This window comes from Babylonia areolata, chromosome 28, assembly GCF_041734735.1.
Source record: "Babylonia areolata isolate BAREFJ2019XMU chromosome 28, ASM4173473v1, whole genome shotgun sequence".
Classification (NCBI taxonomy): Eukaryota; Metazoa; Mollusca; class Gastropoda; order Neogastropoda; family Buccinidae; genus Babylonia; species Babylonia areolata.
The window spans coordinates 25,804,780-25,822,439 of NC_134903.1; the positions used below are offsets into that span (position 1 = coordinate 25,804,780).

Sequence of the window (17,660 nt, forward strand, 5' to 3'; positions counted from 1 at the left end):
CTGTCTCCCCCTGTCTCTCTCTCTGTCTCTCTCTCTGTCTCCCCCTGTCTCTCTCTCTGTCTCTCTCTGTCTCTCTGTGTCTCTCTCTCTCTGTCTCCCCCTGTCTCTCTCTCTGTCTCTCTCTCTGTCTCCCCCTGTCTCTCTTTGTCTCTCTCTCTGTCTCCCCCTGTCTCTCTCTGTCTCCCCCTGTCTCTCTCTGTCTCTCTCTCTGTCTCCCCCTGTCTCTCTCTGTCTCTCTCTCTGTCTCCCCCTGTCTCTCTCTGTCTCTCTCTCTGTCTCCCCCTGTCTCTCTCTCTGTCTCTCTCTGTCTCTCTCTCTGTCTCCCCCTGTCTCTCTCTGTCTCTCTCTCTGTCTCCCCCTGTCTCTCTGTGTGTCTCTCTCTGTCTCCCCCTGTCTCTCTCTCTGTCTCTCTCTCTGTCTCCCCCTGTCTCTCTGTGTCTGTATCTCTTTCTCTTTCTGTCTCTCTCTCCCTTTCTCTCTCCTCCCCTCTCTCGCTGTCTCTGTCTGTCTGTCTCTCTGTCTTTCTGTGCCTGTCTGTCTTTCTCTGTGTCTGTCTCTCTTTCTCTTTCTGTCTCTCTTCTCCCTTTCTCTCTCCTCCCCTCTCTCTCTCTGTCTGTCTGTCTGTCTCTCTCTCTGTGTCTGTCTGTCTTTCTCTGTGTCTGTCTCTATTTCTCTTTCTGTCTCTCTTCTCCCTTTCTCTCTCCTCCCCTCTCTCGCTGTCTCTGTCTATCCGTCTCTCTCTTTTTCTGTCTCTCTGTGTGTCGTCGTGAAGAAGAAGTCAGACAGTTTGCAACTTATCTATCCGGTCAGTTAGTTGTTCCTGATTATCAGTCTAGGTATTGTTTTGTTTTATTGTATCATATACTGTATGTCATAATGTTTTCGAAATAAGTTTACACACCACCCCTTCATAAGGGGCTAAGGCCTTTTTTGAATAAACCATCCGAATCCGAATCCGAATCCGAATATGTGCCTGTCTGTCTTTATCTGTGTCTGTCTGTTTTTTCTCTTTCTGTCTCTCTCTCCCTTTCTCTCTCCTCTCCTCTCTCTCTGTCTCTCTCGCTGTCTCTGTCTGTCTGTCTCTTTCTCTCTGTCTCTCTCTGTCCCTGTCTGTCTGTCTGTCTCTCTCAGTCTGGATTGTAGCTCTTTTAGTTTGTTTAATAAATTGTTTGATTCCCAGGTTCAACCAACAGCACAATATGGTGCTGAAATTTGGGCCTTTGAGAAGGGCTTAGAAATTGAACAAATACATCTGTTTGCACTGAAACGCTTCCTCAATGTTGACAGTCGAACTCCAAATGATCTTGTATATGGTGAAGTAGGGAGGTTACCACTTTATATAGATTCTTACATTACATGTATTAAGTACTGATTTAAAATAATGCGTATGGAAGAAAATAGGTTGCCATGTAAAGCTTATAAGACATTGTACAATTTAGATAAGCATGGTAAAAAGACATGGGTTACAAATTTTCGTCAATTTCTAAATTCACATGGATTTTCTTATGTATGGGAAAACCAAGGTGTCCAGTGTATTCCTGGTTTCATAAAAACTTTCAGACAAAGAGTCACTGATTGCAGATGGCAGGACTGGCATGACCATATATATACTAGTGATAGATTTGCTCAATATAGACTTTTTAAGACTACGTGTGTGACTGAGCCATATCTTATGATTAGAATGAGTAGGTATGTTAAATGTGCTTTGACTAAATTTAGATTTGGTATTTCTGATATTGCCAGCCTTCGTTTAAGATACAGGTCCAAAGGTGAACGTGAACAGATGTGTCGCTTGTGTCAAAAGGGAAAAGAAGATGAGATCCATTTTTTGTTTTGTTGTACTGCCCTATTAGACCTTAGACTACAGTTAATTGAACCCAAATATTATAACAGCCCTTGTAGTTTTAGACTGAACTTCTTGTTGTCATCCAGAAGGAACTACTCTTGGTGGACTTGCAGTCTATATTTACAAATCTTTGAAAAGGTTGAAGGCTATACTATCGTAGATGTTTGTTTTGTGGTTGTTATCGTTGTTTTTGTTTCTTTATTTTGTAAGTGTTTTTTATGACATGTGTGGTATATTGCTGTTGTGGTAGTTCGACTTTGTGAGCAATTTATGGTATACAAAGTATGCTGCTGTTGTATTCAGTATGACTGTTATGATTTCTATATTTCATTGTACATGTGTCACACCTCTTCAGTAAGGGGCTATGGCCTTTATTTGAATAAAACATTTCGTTCGTTTTCTCTCTCAGCCCTTCATGAGGGGCCGTGACTTGTATTGAAAATAATACCGGGGTGTGTGTGTGTGTGTGTGTGTGTGTGTGTGTGTGTGTGTGAAAAAGGCGTCTCACCCTTTTTGTCTGACCAGGTGCCCCCCTTCCCCCCACACTCCCCCATCCACTGACTCCACACCTCTTCCATCCTCCTCTCTCTCTTTCTCTGCCCCTCCCCCCCCCCACACTCTCTTTCACTACTCTCCTCCCTCCCCTTCCCCTTTCTCTAGTTTGTAAAAAAAACAAACAACAAAAAACAAAACATTCCGCCGATATTTCACTTCCTAGATACAACATTCATCGAACCCAAGCTACATGAAATCAAAAACAATTTCTTATTCCCCCCCCCCCCCACCTCTACTCAGTCACTCGCCCCTCCCACCCCTTTGCCTCCCTCACCCCTAAAAAAAAAAAAAAAGAAGAAGAAAAAAATATAGACAGATAGATAGATAGATAGACAGATAGAATTACGACTCTGATGCTAGAAAGAGAAAGTGTCCACAAACCTTTGAAACAAGCTGCAGTGGTGAATGGTATGGTCGTGAGAGAGAGAAAGTTTGTCAAACAATGGTGGAAAACTCTCCGCTGGGTGTGTCTTCTCATGAGCACACACAAAGACACACTGACTAAAAAAACACATTCCTCCAGTCTATATCCGTCTGTTTCAACACGAAACAGCTTACCGGTGTTGTGCTTAGTTTGACACCCCCCCCCCTCCTGCCTCCAGGCAAAATTTGGCCAAGTGCATGACCAATGATTTGTTTTCACTCGCAAAAAGCAGTGTCACATTAAACAAAGACGGAGTATTGTAATACTTAGAGGGGATGTACTGTTGTCTCAGGTCAGCATATTGAGGGCATTGTAACACAAAGTGAACTTCTGTTTCTTTTTGAAAATCACAGAAAGGACAAGACAGCTCATCATCTGTTACATTACGTTTAAAACGTAATTTATGTGTATTGAGTTGTGACACACCAAGTCGTAAATGTACCAAGCTAATTCTGGCTTGAATATGTTTCAGCTCCAACATATATGGTGAAAGTACAAGACTACTTTTAAAAGTACGATATAGTGAGAAACGCTCACTGTCTGATAGCTGTGAAGACCAACTTTCTTTGTATTCGCTTACCAGTCTGTTTTTCAATGTGCTAAGAAATTCTTTTTCATTTCCGACCCCCTGATTCTCCCAAAACCTCCTGAAATCCATATTTATATAACATGAAACAAACAGATATGGCCCATGTATTCCGATTCTGCTGATGGATAAATAGCAACATTTTATATGCTTTCAGTGGTAACTGATGTTCTGGCATTTTGACAATTCTTAGCCAGTACTTGATACACCTCAAGTATATATTAATATACAAGGGAAACCTGCCCAGTTCACCGTAAACCATTGCATTTGGTGTATTAACACTCACATTCAAGAACCGTTTTAGCGTAAATGTATGCACTTTCTCTATTACATCGATATTTGCAATCAGACCCCAAACTTCCACCCCGTAGCTAAGCATTGGTTGAATTTGTGCATCAAATAGTTTTTAAAATATTTTATGGCATTTTTCACCAATTGATCGCAATAACTTGAAAATACTAATCACCCCTTTTTTGCCCTGCCAGCCATATCATGTCATGTATGGGAAAGAGTTAGTTTTGTTGACAGAATGACACCTAGATAATTATACATGTTTACAACTGTCATTTTAGTTTTTCCATAGAACCACCTTTCATTTTCCGATAAGTACCACCATTTCTAAACACAACAACGTTAGACTTGTCGAGGTTCACAATCCAGCCAAGACTCCTGGCTGTATCACAGAGCACATTCAGCTGATTTTGCAGACCAGTTACAGAGTCAGATATCAGAATTATGTCATCAGCAAAAATAAGAATAAGTATTTCTAGTACGTCAGGTATCAGCTGAACACCATGCTTTCCTTTGTTAATAATTTCAGATGCTAGTTCGTTGATAAATAACGAAAATAAGACAGGACTGCACACTTCACCCTGTTTCAGGCCTATAGGACACATGAAAGCATTACTTAATTCGCCACCTGTGTTTCTAGCTGATTGAAAACATTTTCATTTACAACTTCCTGACAAAAGTCTGATTGGAAAATTTCAGAGAAGTGGTGGAATGATAGGAGAAAGAAGGGAGAAGGAAGGCTGGAATGATAGGAGAAAGAAGGGAGAAGGAAGGCTGGAATGATAGGAGAAAGAAGGGAGAAGGAATGCTGGAACGATAGGAGAAAGAAGGGAGAAGGAAAGGAATGATAGGAGAAAGAAGGGAGAAGGAAGGCTGGAATGATAGGAGAAAGAAGGCAGAAGGAAAGGAACGATTCGAGAAAGAAGGGAGAAGGAAGGCTGGAATGATAGGAGAAAGAAGGGAGAAGGAAGGCTGGAATGTGGGAAGGGATGAGGACAGAAAGAAAGAAAGAAGGGAAAAGATTACAGGAAATGGGTGGGTGTAAGAAAAAAGAGAGAAAAAAAATGAAGGAGAGAAAGAAAGACAGAAATCAAGGAAGGAAGGAGGGAGGGAAAGTAGGAAGGAAGAAAGGAGCGAAAGAAGAAATGAATAAAAGAAGGAAGGAAGGGAGGGAGGGAAGGAGTGAAGGAAGGAAGGAGGGAAGGAAGGAAGGAAAGAAGGAAGGGAGGGACGAGGGAAGGAAGGAAAGAAGGAAGGGAGGGAGGAAGGAAAGAAGGAAGGAAGGAAGGGAGGAGGGAAGGAAGGAAAGAAGGGAGGAAGGAAAGAAGGAAGGAAGGAAGGAAGGAAAGAAGGAAGGAAGGAAGGGAGGGATGAGGGAAGGAGGGAAGAGAGGAAGGAAGGAAGGGAAGGAGGGAGGGAAGAAGGAATGGAGGAATAGAGGAGGGAATGAAGGGAGGAAGGAAGGAAGGAAGGGAAGGAGGGAGGGAAGAAGGAATGGATGAAGGGAGGAAGGGAAGGAAGGGAAGGAAGGAATGAAGGAGGAAAGGAAGAGAAAGATGATGTCATTCAATCAGATTTTAGGCACGCACACATACACACTCAGACGTACATGCAAGATTTAACGTGTATAACCGTTTTGTTTATTTACCCCGCCATGTAGGCAACCACACTCCGTTTTCGGGGGTGTGCATGCTGGGTATGTTCTTGTTTCCATGACTCACCGAATGCTGACATGGATTACAGGATGTTAAACGTGCGTATTCGATCTTCTGCTTGCGTGTGTCTGTCAGTACAAACAATGAGAGCAGTGTGGAGTGTGCAAAACAAAAAAATTCAAACAACATTAAACCACCTAAACTGCCTGATTTTGAGCTTAAACAACACAGAAATAATTAAGAAAAAAACATGGACAAGACAAAACGACAGACCCCCTGCCCCGACAGACCCCCCCGCCCCCCTGAGTCCCCCACCCCCCACCCCCCACCCCCAAAACAGGAAAACCAAAACCAGACAGCAGAGCATTGTCTTACGCACAGGATCTGAGTGATCATGACCAGGGCAGAACTGGGCGACTGTCATGGTGATCAGAGCGAGAAGGATGACGTACTTCATGGTGATGTCTGGCTGAGGACAGAAAATCAATCAATCAATCTGTAAATAAATAAATAGATAAATGGATAGATTGATAGATAAATCATTCTATAGACAAACAGATGAATAAATAGATAAATAAATCATTCTATTGATAAAAAATGAATAGTGAACAAAAAGATATTTATCTTAAAGAAAACAGGCAATTACGAAATCAATATAAGAGAGAGCCACACAGAGAAAGTCAGCATCAGATCCATCATGGTGGACACAGGCTTTATGGTGGAAACTGAGTGCGTGAGCCACGCATGATGGGAAATCTTGCAAACTGATCAAAACCCTTCAGCCATCAGCTTTGTAAGCTCTCAAGGCAGACAAACAACAGTTTCCAGAGAGACATGCACGGAGATTTGTTCGGGTTCTCTGATGTTGTCCATGGTTTTGTGGGCTGTCATAATCAGTGTTGACGTTGACACACCAGAATTCACAATTGTCAGGCGTTGGGCGTTTCTTTGGTGGTGATCTTTATCTGGTATTTCGTTGTCTCTCTCTCTCTCTCTCTCTCTCTCTCTCTCTCTCTCCCCTCTCTCTCTGCCTCTCTCTCTCTCTCTCCCCTCTCTCTCTGCCTCTCTCTCTCTCTCTCTCTCGCTCTGTGTGTGTGTGTGTGTGTGTGTGTGTAAGAGAGAGAGAGAGAGAGAGAGAGAGAGAGAGAGAGAGCTGAGCTGTTCCCTAAAAGAACAGCTGCTTAACTTCCCACTTGATTCCATGGACAGAGTCCTCAGAGGTCCAGTGTGTGTGTGACCAATCTGACCAACACAACGTCACGTGCAGAGGGTGTGGCCCAGCTTCCCAGGGCGTTGTCTCGTGCTGCACGTCCGCTCGAGTAGGTATAAAATGGACCGTGGTCAGTGATAGTGACCATCACTTCTCTGTCACTGTGACAACGAAAGATCAGGTAAGGTGTGTGTGTGTGTGTGTGTGTGTGTGTGTGTGTTGCAGTTGATGTTGTTGGTGATGAGAGTTGTAATGTTCAGAAGATTCTTGTTTTTCTTTCTATTGTTCTATGAACTCTGTCTGTCTGTCTGTCTGTCTGTCTGTCTCTGTTTCTCTCTCTGTCTGTCTGTCTGTCTGTCTGTCTGTCTCTCTGTCCTTCCCTTTGTCAATTTGTCTGTCTGTCTGTCTCACCTGTGTGCTCCTGTCCTGAAATGTTCTCATGTGAATAAAGGTATTAAATGCCGCTTGTGAAGAACCATGTTTTCAGATCTTTTATCCCCCCAGCAGTGTCAGTTTTAAATGCAACGTTCGCTTCTTTGCACTGACACAGCACGGCTGTTGTTGGCATGTCTGTGATTTACATAGAGCTTTTATGCGGCTTACTTTAATAGATAGGTTCATTTATTCACTGTATTACTTTTACTTTTTTTTTTTTTTTACAGAACTGCTCATTTGTTTTCATATTTGCATTGTTCCCCAGAGTGTGCACATGCGTTTTTATGCGTGTGTGTGTGTATGTGTGTGTGTGTGTGTGTGTGTGTGTGTGTGTGTGTGTGTGTGTGTGTGTGTGTAAACGTTTTCCATTCTTACCCACCACTACCTATCCCACCCTTCAGATAAATTGAAATCAAATCTAGTTTCGATTTTGTCATTTTTGACTTACTTGTATGCCAATCTTCCGTGTTTTTAACTGTTCATATTACACTGCAATAAAATAAGTTTACTGTGATGGTGACTGTGCAACACCCCCTCCCTCCTCTTACACCCTTCCCCCACCCCCTTCACCACCATGGCTTATGTACAATAACGTGTGTTTTTTCAGATTAGTCTTCATTGCCATATGTTCTTATGGTAAACTTGCTATTGTTCTTTTTTTCTTCTTCTTAAAAATAGTTTTTTGGTGTGTGTTTTTTGTGGGATTTTTTCTTTTTTGTTTTCTCTTAGGACGAACACGAAGGCAAATTTATGTGGGCTACATTGTGTGAATCAAACATTTCAGTGATTGATTGATTGATTCTGAATTAAGAGCAGGGATAATCAAAAGATCAATCTGCGAGCAAGAAGTAAACAATTCACTTGGTGCCTTTTGGGTGCACAAATCCCTGGACCCACTGAAATATTGCCAGAGGACAGAATATGCAGGACAGAGACCCGAGCAGAACGAAAAGCATGTTCATGACGTGTTTCAATTGTTGCAGACGTCATCATGAAATTCGTCATCCTTTTCGCCCTGGTTGCCTTGGCAGCTGCCCAGCATCGCCCAAACTTTGACCATGACGACCCTCTGCGTAAGCATTGCTACTTCTACTACTGATGAATAAATAATGATGATCTATATAGCACTAAATCTTGTGCAGAGACAAATCAAAACGCTTTCACACCAGTCAGTCACAGGCATGCATAACTCTAAACTAGGGGGAACATTTGAAAAACAAGGAAGACTACTGCTACTACTACTGCTGCTGCTACTACTACTACTTCTACTACAACTATGGCTATTGCTACTCATAATCACCATCATTGTCATAATTGTCAGGAGAACAAACACTGACACAGTAGCAGTGTTGTAAAACGTGAATTTACATGGATATACTGGTATTAAAAAAAAGAGATCTTGCCCCCACATGATGATCAAATTATTATTGAACAATAAGGTATCAGAGGAGAAGTGGGGTGAACAACTCTTCCAGAATTTCCAAAGATGACTATGCAGAGATGTACTATGAAAAGTTGGGGTTGGGTGTGATTGTGGCCACTTATCTATTCAAACCCTTCAAGTACCAAATTGAGTTGAGGGTGTTTATGGCATAGGTGAGGGAGGAGGCGGGGGAGTGTGTAAATATCCCTTTAAAGACAACAATTAGAGAGGTGTGTGTATCTGAACTCTTCAAGGACAAACAGAAGACTAAAGCAAATAATGGGTGTAATTATAAAACCAAATATACCTTGTAAATTTGCAAAAAATGTCACCGAAAATGTTCAAAATCGTCTTGTCAAAACAGCATTTCCACGACGAAATTTCAGCCTTTGGGTGACCTGGAAAAAAAGGAAATGGAGATGCACATGTGCACGTGGTTCTAGCTAAAAATAACCGGGGAGTCCAGACGAAAATCCGACGACAGTGGGTCTGCACACCCTCCCCAGTGTTACACATTCCCCCTATGTACCTCTCCCTTTCGTTGCCGTGTTCCACCAGACCACCTGATCCTCCAGGAGGTGAGGCTGATCATCAGCAACAACCAGGGCATCTCAGTGGACAACTGTCAGACCAAGTGTGACGCCCTCTTTGATCTGGCCGCTGGACACGATGAGGACATCACTGATAAACTGTGTCGTGAGGAGTGTGCCCAGTGAGTGACACGTGTGTGTGTGTGTGTGTGTGTGTGTGTGCGTGTGTGTGTGTGTGTGTGTGTGTGTGTGTGAGAGAGAGAGAGAGAGAGAGAGAGAGAGAGAGAGAGAGAGAGAGAATGTGTGTAAGAGTGAGAGAGAGAGAGAGTGTGTGTGTGTGTTTGAGAGAGAGACACACACACACAGAACGTGCGCGCGCGCGCGCGTGTGTGTGTGTGTGTGTGTGATGTCTGTTGTTGTCTATGACGAAGCTGTCATCCTTGACACGAGCTCAAAGGGAGTTGTTATTAACGTCATCTTTCTCGGCGTCGTCGTCATAATCATTGTTATCATTATCATACTAGTTGTCATCATCATCACCGCCACCACCACCACTATTGTCCTTGTGGTCATCATATTCACTATATTTGTCGTCGCAGATGCCTATCCGTAACGAACAAATCATTGTTTGTGTCAGGAGAAACTTGAAGCGAGTTCAGTATCATTGTCATGATCAAAGAAATTGTTGTCCTTGTCTGCATCTTAAGAAATACGTCAGTAGTCTCTTCCATAAATGTATGATAGTCAGTCGTGTCCAACTGTGACCATCAGAACAGCAGAGGAGGTAACTGATGTCCTCACTATCTGGGCTAGAGTTTGATTATAGTGGAGAATGTCTTGCTCCAAGTTCCATCCCCACTCTCTTGGCCAAATGGATTTTAGGACAGTCGGTGTTGGGATAGTTCCCAAAGGCCAACTAGCCCCCAAGGCTGCAGCACTAAGACTGAGAGCCATTGCAATTTTGCCTCCCAGTTTGAGGGTCATTGTCCTTCACAAAAGAATAAGCTGTAAATGATTTCCCAACGCAATGGAGAAACCATTGATAAAACAGATCTCACGTTGCTGTTGTGCCAGCTGTAAATAAATGGTGTTGAAGTCACAGGTCGCATAGCCTTTTATGGTCATCGGGGCAGTGAATTCACAATGTGTAGGGCTCGGCACAGGTAGGTAGGTGGAGCGTATTCCTCTCCTTTGGCTGGAGTCAGGTATACCTAGCCATTCACACCTGTGTTGAGCGAAAATCAGAGTATGCTGAAACGGGGCCTCAAACCCTGAACACTGGATCCAACGCTTAAACCGATTCTGCAACGGCGTCTCCTTTAATTAAATAATGTACCATTGCTATATTGTATTGCGTGATAGCTGTAGATTTCTAACAGATTTCTCTGTGTGGTATTCAGATTGCTAAAACCTGGGAAGGGTGCTTTGTAAGAACAAAGACTCTAAAGATAATAACATTAGTCTATGATTTGTTACAGTAGTTATTTATACTTCCTGTGGATTTTTCTTTCAGTCAGCGACGTGTACTGACAATTTCAGTCTTCAGAAAAGTTTCAAAGAAATTTAATCCTTTTGCTCCTTTTGGGGTGTGGAGGATACAATAACAATACATGCTCATTGAATCACATCTCTAGTCCAACAATGTCTCTGAAACACGCAAAAACGCACACACACACACGCACGTGCTAATGTTAATGATTTGCAACAAAACAAATCAAACTTAAACATACTGATAAGTATGTTTTAGATGTAACTAAAGTCAGACACCCTTTACAAGTTTTATGAATTTACTTAATTAAGTTGTGTTTTCTTCCCAGCAGTGAATGAATTGCATAGACCATACATTGAGATATGTTCATGTATATACCAAAGGTTACTGCACTGAAGTAGTGGATGCAAAGCAACAAACTGTGATGTGTCTGTAGGATAGGTTAAGTGATGTTTAACATACTTCTCTTGTAGTGGCAGCGCGTTAGATTTTGTGAAGATAAGGCATTGACCCACTTTTCTTTTTCTTTTAAAAAATTGTTTATCTATTTATTTATCGTTTTAGGGAGATGTGCATTGGCGTGTATGGATAAGTTTGCATGCCTTCACATCCCAGTGAAACTGTCATTATATGATTATGTAGGTCAGTGTGTGTGTATGCGCGTGTGTGGTGTGTGCTACACAAAGCCCTCTCTGATTTTCATTGTTCTTCAGCAATCATCAGAGCTGCCCAATAATTTTCACGTCAAAAGTTACAGTTGAAGTGTGACATCATTAATTATTTGACGTCATACTTGTGTTGCAGTCAACTGCACATGAGACCCACTGACGGCAATTAACCAGGTGATTCCAGAAAGGAAAGACAACTCATTGTTCCAGAAAAGAAAGACAACTGATTGTTGACTGCCAAATAAAGTGATCTTGTGTGGGAAAGGGAAACAAGACTAAGACGTGTGTGTGTGTATGTGTGTGTGTGTGTGTGTGTGTGTGTGTGTAAAAGAACCCACGGTAACAAAAGGATTGTCCCTGGCAAAATTCTGTAGAAAAATCCTCTTCAATTGAACAAATGAAATTGGAAGCAGGGAAAAATACAACAACAACAAAAAAAGAAAAAACAAGAGAGGCAAGGCCTTCAAGACTCACTTGTGATACACTTTAAAAAAAAAATCCAAGCTTTTTATGTATTGAGTATAATTTCAAAATGTAATGTTTAAGATAAGAAAGATCAGTTTAAAGCAAATTAACTCCCCTAGCATTAATTACAGAGTAATTCCCCTTTTTTTACTATCTGCACCAAAACGTTTGCAAAATAAATAAAACTTCCATGCTTAGCAAAAGAAGTTCCTGTTTGAACAGAAAATGATAATAATGACTGCTCTTGTTGTTGGGTCAGAATATCAGATCAAAGTGGCAAGTTTAGAGAATACACAAAATATAAATATAACAGTAAATGCAGTTTGCATATAATTAGTGTTCATTTTTTAAATTTTTTTGTGCCCATCCCAGAGGTGCAATATTGTTTTAAACAAGATGACTGGAAAGAACTGAATTTTTCCTATTTCTATGTCTAATTCGGTGTGAATTGACAAAGTATTTGCAGAGAAAATGTCAATGTTAAAGTTTACAACGGACACACAGACACACACACACGCACACACACACACACACACACACACACACACACACACACACAGACAACCGAACACCGGGTTAAAACATAGACTCATTTTGTTTACACAAGTGAGTCAAAAATGAAGGGATGGCACTCTCAGGGTGGTGACGCACTCTCCATGGGGAGAGCAGCCCGAATTTCACAGAGAGAAATCTGATGTGACAAAAATGTAATATGATCAAATACAATACTTCATTACAACTGGCCCAAGTGCTGTTGTTTTTTTGTTTTTGTTTTTTGTTTTGTTGTTTTTTTTGGGGTTTTTTTTTTTTTGTGTGTGTGTGTGTGTGTGTGTTTTGTTTTGGTTTCCACTTCCTTGTCTAATAAGTACCCCAACCCCCATAGCATGAACCGTTAACTACGAATCTCTTAATATCAAAAGAAAACAACAACACCAACAACAGCAACAACAACAAATCAGTGGGACTACCGTTGAACTACAAATGCCCACAATGTTACAAACTTCTGCAATTTCGATCCAAAAAAAGTCCAGAAATGTCACGGAGCTACCTGGAAAGAAAGTTACCTGATCAAAATGACCCCAGGTTGATTAACTGGAGAAGGACTCAAGTCAATGGCGGACGGTTGAATAACACAGTCAAACGATAAGAAAATTTGTTAGTCGAGAAAACTCCGCCACTAAGATCTGACCAATTGTGAATGTCATTTCTGGCCAGGCTGTCTGTCTGTCTGTCTGTCTCTCTGTTGTCACCCTCCTCTCTCTTTCTTTTTCTCTCATTTTCCTCTCAGATTTCTGTAAATGAAAGACATGAAAACAACACACAATACAAAAGACATGACTTTGATAAAAAATAAAATGAAACAATATAGAATAAATAAATATACAAATAAGGGGTATTTTTCACTCAGTCTCATCGTATCACTTTCATGCTAAGGCAGAGGGGAAAATTTAGACCTCCCTCACTAACCCAAACACACATTTGATATGGCTGAGAACAACAGATTCCAGTTTTCTTCTTCCAAAACAGAGTGTATCCATTTCCATAATTTTAGAACCTTTTTTCCTGACCCAGAAATAAAACTAAAAAATGGAAAAATCAAATCTGTCAAAGAAGCCAAATTTCTTGGTATCATTTTTGACCAAAAACTGAATTTCCTCAGCCATATCAAATATCTCAAGAAATCCTGTCAACAAGCTCTCAATGCACTCAAAGTGGTAGCTCACACGGACTGGGGTGCAGACCGTCGGACCCTCCTACGCCTGTACCGGGCCCTTGTGCGCTCCAAGCTTGACTATGGCAGCATTGTATACGGCTCTGCGAGAGACTCTTACCTCAAGAAGCTCGATCCCATTCATCATCAAGGATTAAGACTGTGTCTGGGGGCATTTAGAACGACCCCAGTTCATAGTCTATACGCTGAAGCCGGAGAACCCTCATTAACCCTCAGACGCCTCAAGCTATCTTTAAATTACTATCTGAAACTTTCATCTGATCCACTAAACCCTGCCTATGACATTGTTATGAATCCTCCCTCTCAAGAAAAATTTCAAGATAACCAGTCCTGCATTCCACCTCTGGGCATCCGCATTCTTCCACACCTGGAGGATGCGGATATAAACACTGATGTCATTTCTGATGATTCCAAGTTTCCGGACAGTCCTCCCTGGATGATAAAAACTCCTGAGGTGAGGTTTGACCTGTCTTCTTACAAAAAAGAGTCCACCAACTCCCTGATCTATAAATCATTGTATGCTGAACTATGCCAGTTGTATCCAGACTTCCTGCGCATTTTTACTGATGGTTCAAAGTCTGAGGAAGGTGTTGGCTGTGCTGCTGTATCCCCTTCTCTCAACAACTCGTCTTTATCTAAACATCTTCCAAACGACAGCTCAGTTTACACTGCAGAACTCACTGCTTTGGTTTTAGCTCTAAAAATGATTCATCAGTCACAAAACAAAAACTTTCTTATCCTCTCTGATTCTCTGTCTGCTCTGGAGGCCATCTCTGGCCGCAATACAAATCATCCCATGCTTCTAAAATTCCACGAGCTGCACACCTCCCTTAAAAATGATGACTATAATATTGTCTTTGTTTGGATACCGGGTCATTCGGGCATTTTTGGAAATGAGATCGCTGACCAACTAGCCAAAAGTGCAACAAAGCAGACCAAATCCAATTCCACAATTCCGTTTTCTGACCTGAAACCAAAAGTTCAAAGTTACACAAACAATCTCTGGCAAGAAGAATGGAACAACAATACCAACAACAAACTGTTCCAAATTAGACCAAATTTGAAAGAATACCTTCCATCTTTTTCTGGTAACCGCAGAGAGGAAACGGTGATGTGCCGATTACATACTGGCCACACACTCCTCACACACTCCTATCTGCTAAAAAATGAAGAAGCTCCTTGGTGTATCCCTTGTCATGAACCTCTTACTGTGAAACACTTATTAATTGACTGCTGGGATTTGAACGAGGTCCGACATAAACACTACACAGCTGAGTCCTTGAGAACACTGTTCAGGGATGTGCCTCCCTGGGCAGTAATGGACTTTTTAAGAGAAACAAATATTTTTAACAAGATTTAGATATTTTTAATTGCATGTTTTAAAAAAAAGTCATACTGTAAAGATTTGTTGTGGTCACAGCCCTGAGATGGCCTAAGTGGCTGGCTGGGCTGTAAACATAAAAATTTTAAATAAGATATTTTATTTACAGTTTTGAGAAGATTTTTTTGTTGAAACGTAGTAACAGCCCTGAGATGGCCTAAACGGTCGGCTGGGCTCTAAACAACATGAATTGAATTGAACACGAAGGGGGTTCAGGCACAAGCAGGTCTGCATACATGTTGACCTGGGAGATCGGAAAAATCTCTTCCCTTTAACCACCAGTAGCCGTTATTGAGATTCGATCCCAGGACCCTCATATTGAAAGTCCTATGTTTTAGGCACTCGGCTATTGCGCCCGTTACAGTAAAGAATGAATAAGGAGAGAAAGAAAGGAATGATAGGAGAAAGAAGGAAGGCTGGAATGCGGGGAGGGATGAAGACAGAAAGAATGAAAGGAAATGGGTGGGTGTAAGAAAAAAAAGAAGAGAAAAAATGAAGGAGAGAAAGAAAGACAGAAATCAAGGAAGGAAGGAGGAGGGAAAGAAGGAAGGAAAGAAGGAAGGAAGAAAGGTGTGAAAGAAGGAATGAATAAAAGAAGGAAGGAAGGGAGGGAGGGAAGGAGTGAAGGAAGGAAGGGAGGGAGGAAGGAGGGAGGAAGGGAGGAGGGAATGGAGGAAGTAAGGAAGGGAAGGGGGAGGGAAGGAAGGGAGGAAAGAAGGAAAGGAGGGAGGGAGGAAAGAAGGAGGGAGGGACGGAGGAGGGAAGGAAGGAAGGAAGAGAGGAAGGAAGGAAGGAAAGAAGGAAGGCAGGAGGAGGAAAGAAGGAGGGAGGGAGGGAGGGAGGAGGGAAGGAAGGAAAGAAGGAAGGAAGGAGGAGGAAAGAAGGAGGGAGGGAGGAGGGAAGAAAGGAAGGAAGGAGGAGGAAAGAAGGAGGGAGGAGGGAAGGAGAAAGGAAGGAGAGAAGGAAGGAAGGAAGAGAAGAAGGGAGGAAGGAAGGAAAGGAAGAAAGAAGGAAGGAAGGGAGGAAGGAGGGAAGGAAGGGAGGAAAGAAGGAAATGAGGGAGGGAAGAAGGAAGGGAGGATGGAGGGAAAGAAATAAATAAAAACGTTTGCTCCAGATACAGCTCATGATAATTCAAAATTGATATTCAGAGTATTCCAAATATTCGTTCTTCTTGTTTCATTTAACACTCAAATAAAACGCACGCACCAGTTACCACCACCACCACCACCACCGCCACTGACGCCGCTGTTTTGAATAAATGGATGAATGATATGGATACTTATATAACGCCTATCCTCGGTCGGAGACCAAGCTCTAAACGCTTTACAAATATGGGGTAGTTTACACAACAGGCTGCCTGCCTGGGTAGAGCCGACCGACGGCTGCCATTGGGCGCTCATCATTCGTTTGCTGTGTCATTCAATCATATTTCAGGCACACACACATACACACTCAGACAAACATGTAACATTTAACGTGTATAACCGTTTTGTTTATTTACCCCGCCATGTAGGGAACCACACTCCGTTTTCGGGGGTTTGCATGCTGGGTATGTTCTTGTATCCATGACTCACCGAATGCTGACATGGATTACAGGATATTAAACGTGCGTATTCGATCTTCTGCTTGCGTGTGTCTGTCAGTACAAACAATGAGAGCAGTGTGGAGTGTGTAAAACAAAAAAATTCAAAAAACATTAACTCACTCAGTACGGCCAGTCCTCTCTTCTCCTCTACACAGACCCCTCGGATGTCCAGTGGGTGTCTGAATGATCCAACCTTTAGCTTCCGTCGTCAGAATTGTGGTATTCTTTGTCAACATTCACCTCTTCAGTGTAAGAGCCTTCCGCTTGTAATATTTTGATGGTGGTAATTGGGGAGAAACGCTGTTAACGTTGTCTCTTTCGCCGTTCGTATGGAGAGAGTTAAACAACCTAAACTGCCTGATTTTGAGCTTAACTCACTCAGTACGGCCAGTCCTCTCTTCTCCTCCACACAGACCCCTCGGATGTCCAGTGGGTGTCTGAATGACCCAACCTTTAGCTTCCGTCGTCAGAACTGTGGTATTCTTTGTCAACATTCACGTTTTCAGTATAAGAGCCTTCCGCTTGCAATATTTTGATGATGGTAATTGGGGTGAAACGCTGCTATCGTCGGCTCTTTCGCTGTTCGTATGGAAAGCGTTAAACAACACAGAAATAATTAAGAAAAAAACATGGACAAGACAAAACGACAGACCCCCCTGCCCCAACAGACCCCCCCGCCCCCCTGAGCCCCACACCCCCCACCCCCAAAACGGGAAAATCCAAACCAGACAGCAGAGCATTGTCTTACACAGAGGATCTGAGTGATCATGACCAGGGCGGAACTGGGCGACTGTCATGGTGATCAGAGCGAGAAGGATGACGTACTTCATGGTGATGTCTGGCTGTGGACAGAAAATCAATCAATCAATCTGTAAATAAATAAATAGATAAATGGTGATATTGATATATTGATCATTCTATAGACAAACAGATGAATAAATAGATAAATAAATCATTCTATTGATAAAAAAAAAAAATAGTGAACAAAAAGATATTTATCTTAAAGAAAACAGGCAATTACGAAATCAATATAAGAGAGAGACACAGAGAAAGTCAGCATCAGATCCATCATGGTGGACACAGGCTTTACGGTGGAAACTGAGCGCGTGCGCCACACATGATGGTAAATCTTGCAAACTGATCAAAACCCTTCAGCCATCAGCTTTGTAAGCTCTCAAGGCAGACAAACAACAGTTTCCAGAGAGACATGCACGGAGATTTGTTCGGGTTCTCTGATGTTGTCCATGGTTTTGTGGGCTGTCATAATCAGTGTAGACATTGACACACCAGAATTCACAATTGTTAGGCGTTGGGCGTTTCTTTGGTGGTGATCTTTATCTGATATTTTGTTCTCTCCCCCCCACCCCCTCTGCCTCTGTGTG

At 42.2% G+C, this 17,660-nt stretch overlaps 2 protein-coding genes across 2 annotated transcripts in view; both read left to right on the plus strand.

The window, feature by feature from the left end:
- LOC143302027 (uncharacterized) overlaps positions 1–17,660 on the plus strand; it is a 31,545-nt gene that overhangs the window by 2,008 nt on the left and 11,877 nt on the right. The gene's annotated exons all lie outside the window — the stretch shown is intronic.
- LOC143301873 (uncharacterized) lies at positions 6,685–11,305 on the plus strand. The gene is made up of 4 exons (XM_076616290.1): positions 6,685–6,748; positions 7,986–8,075; positions 8,984–9,137; positions 11,249–11,305. Exons 2-4 carry the CDS (start codon positions 7,994–7,996, stop codon positions 11,280–11,282), a joined length of 270 nt encoding a protein of 89 aa, XP_076472405.1. The 5' UTR covers positions 6,685–6,748; positions 7,986–7,993; the 3' UTR covers positions 11,283–11,305.

Bases quoted from the DNA above. Each gene is read 5' to 3' on its own strand.
- LOC143301873 (XM_076616290.1), top strand. From the start codon at position 7,994: ATGAAATTCGTCATCCTTTTCGCCCTGGTTGCCTTGGCAGCTGCCCAG. The intron at 8,076-8,983 runs GTAAGCATTGCT...GTGTTCCACCAG, and splicing joins TGACCATGACGACCCTCTGC to ACCACCTGATCCTCCAGGAG. The intron at 9,138-11,248 runs GTGAGTGACACG...CTTGTGTTGCAG, and splicing joins TGTCGTGAGGAGTGTGCCCA to TCAACTGCACATGAGACCCA.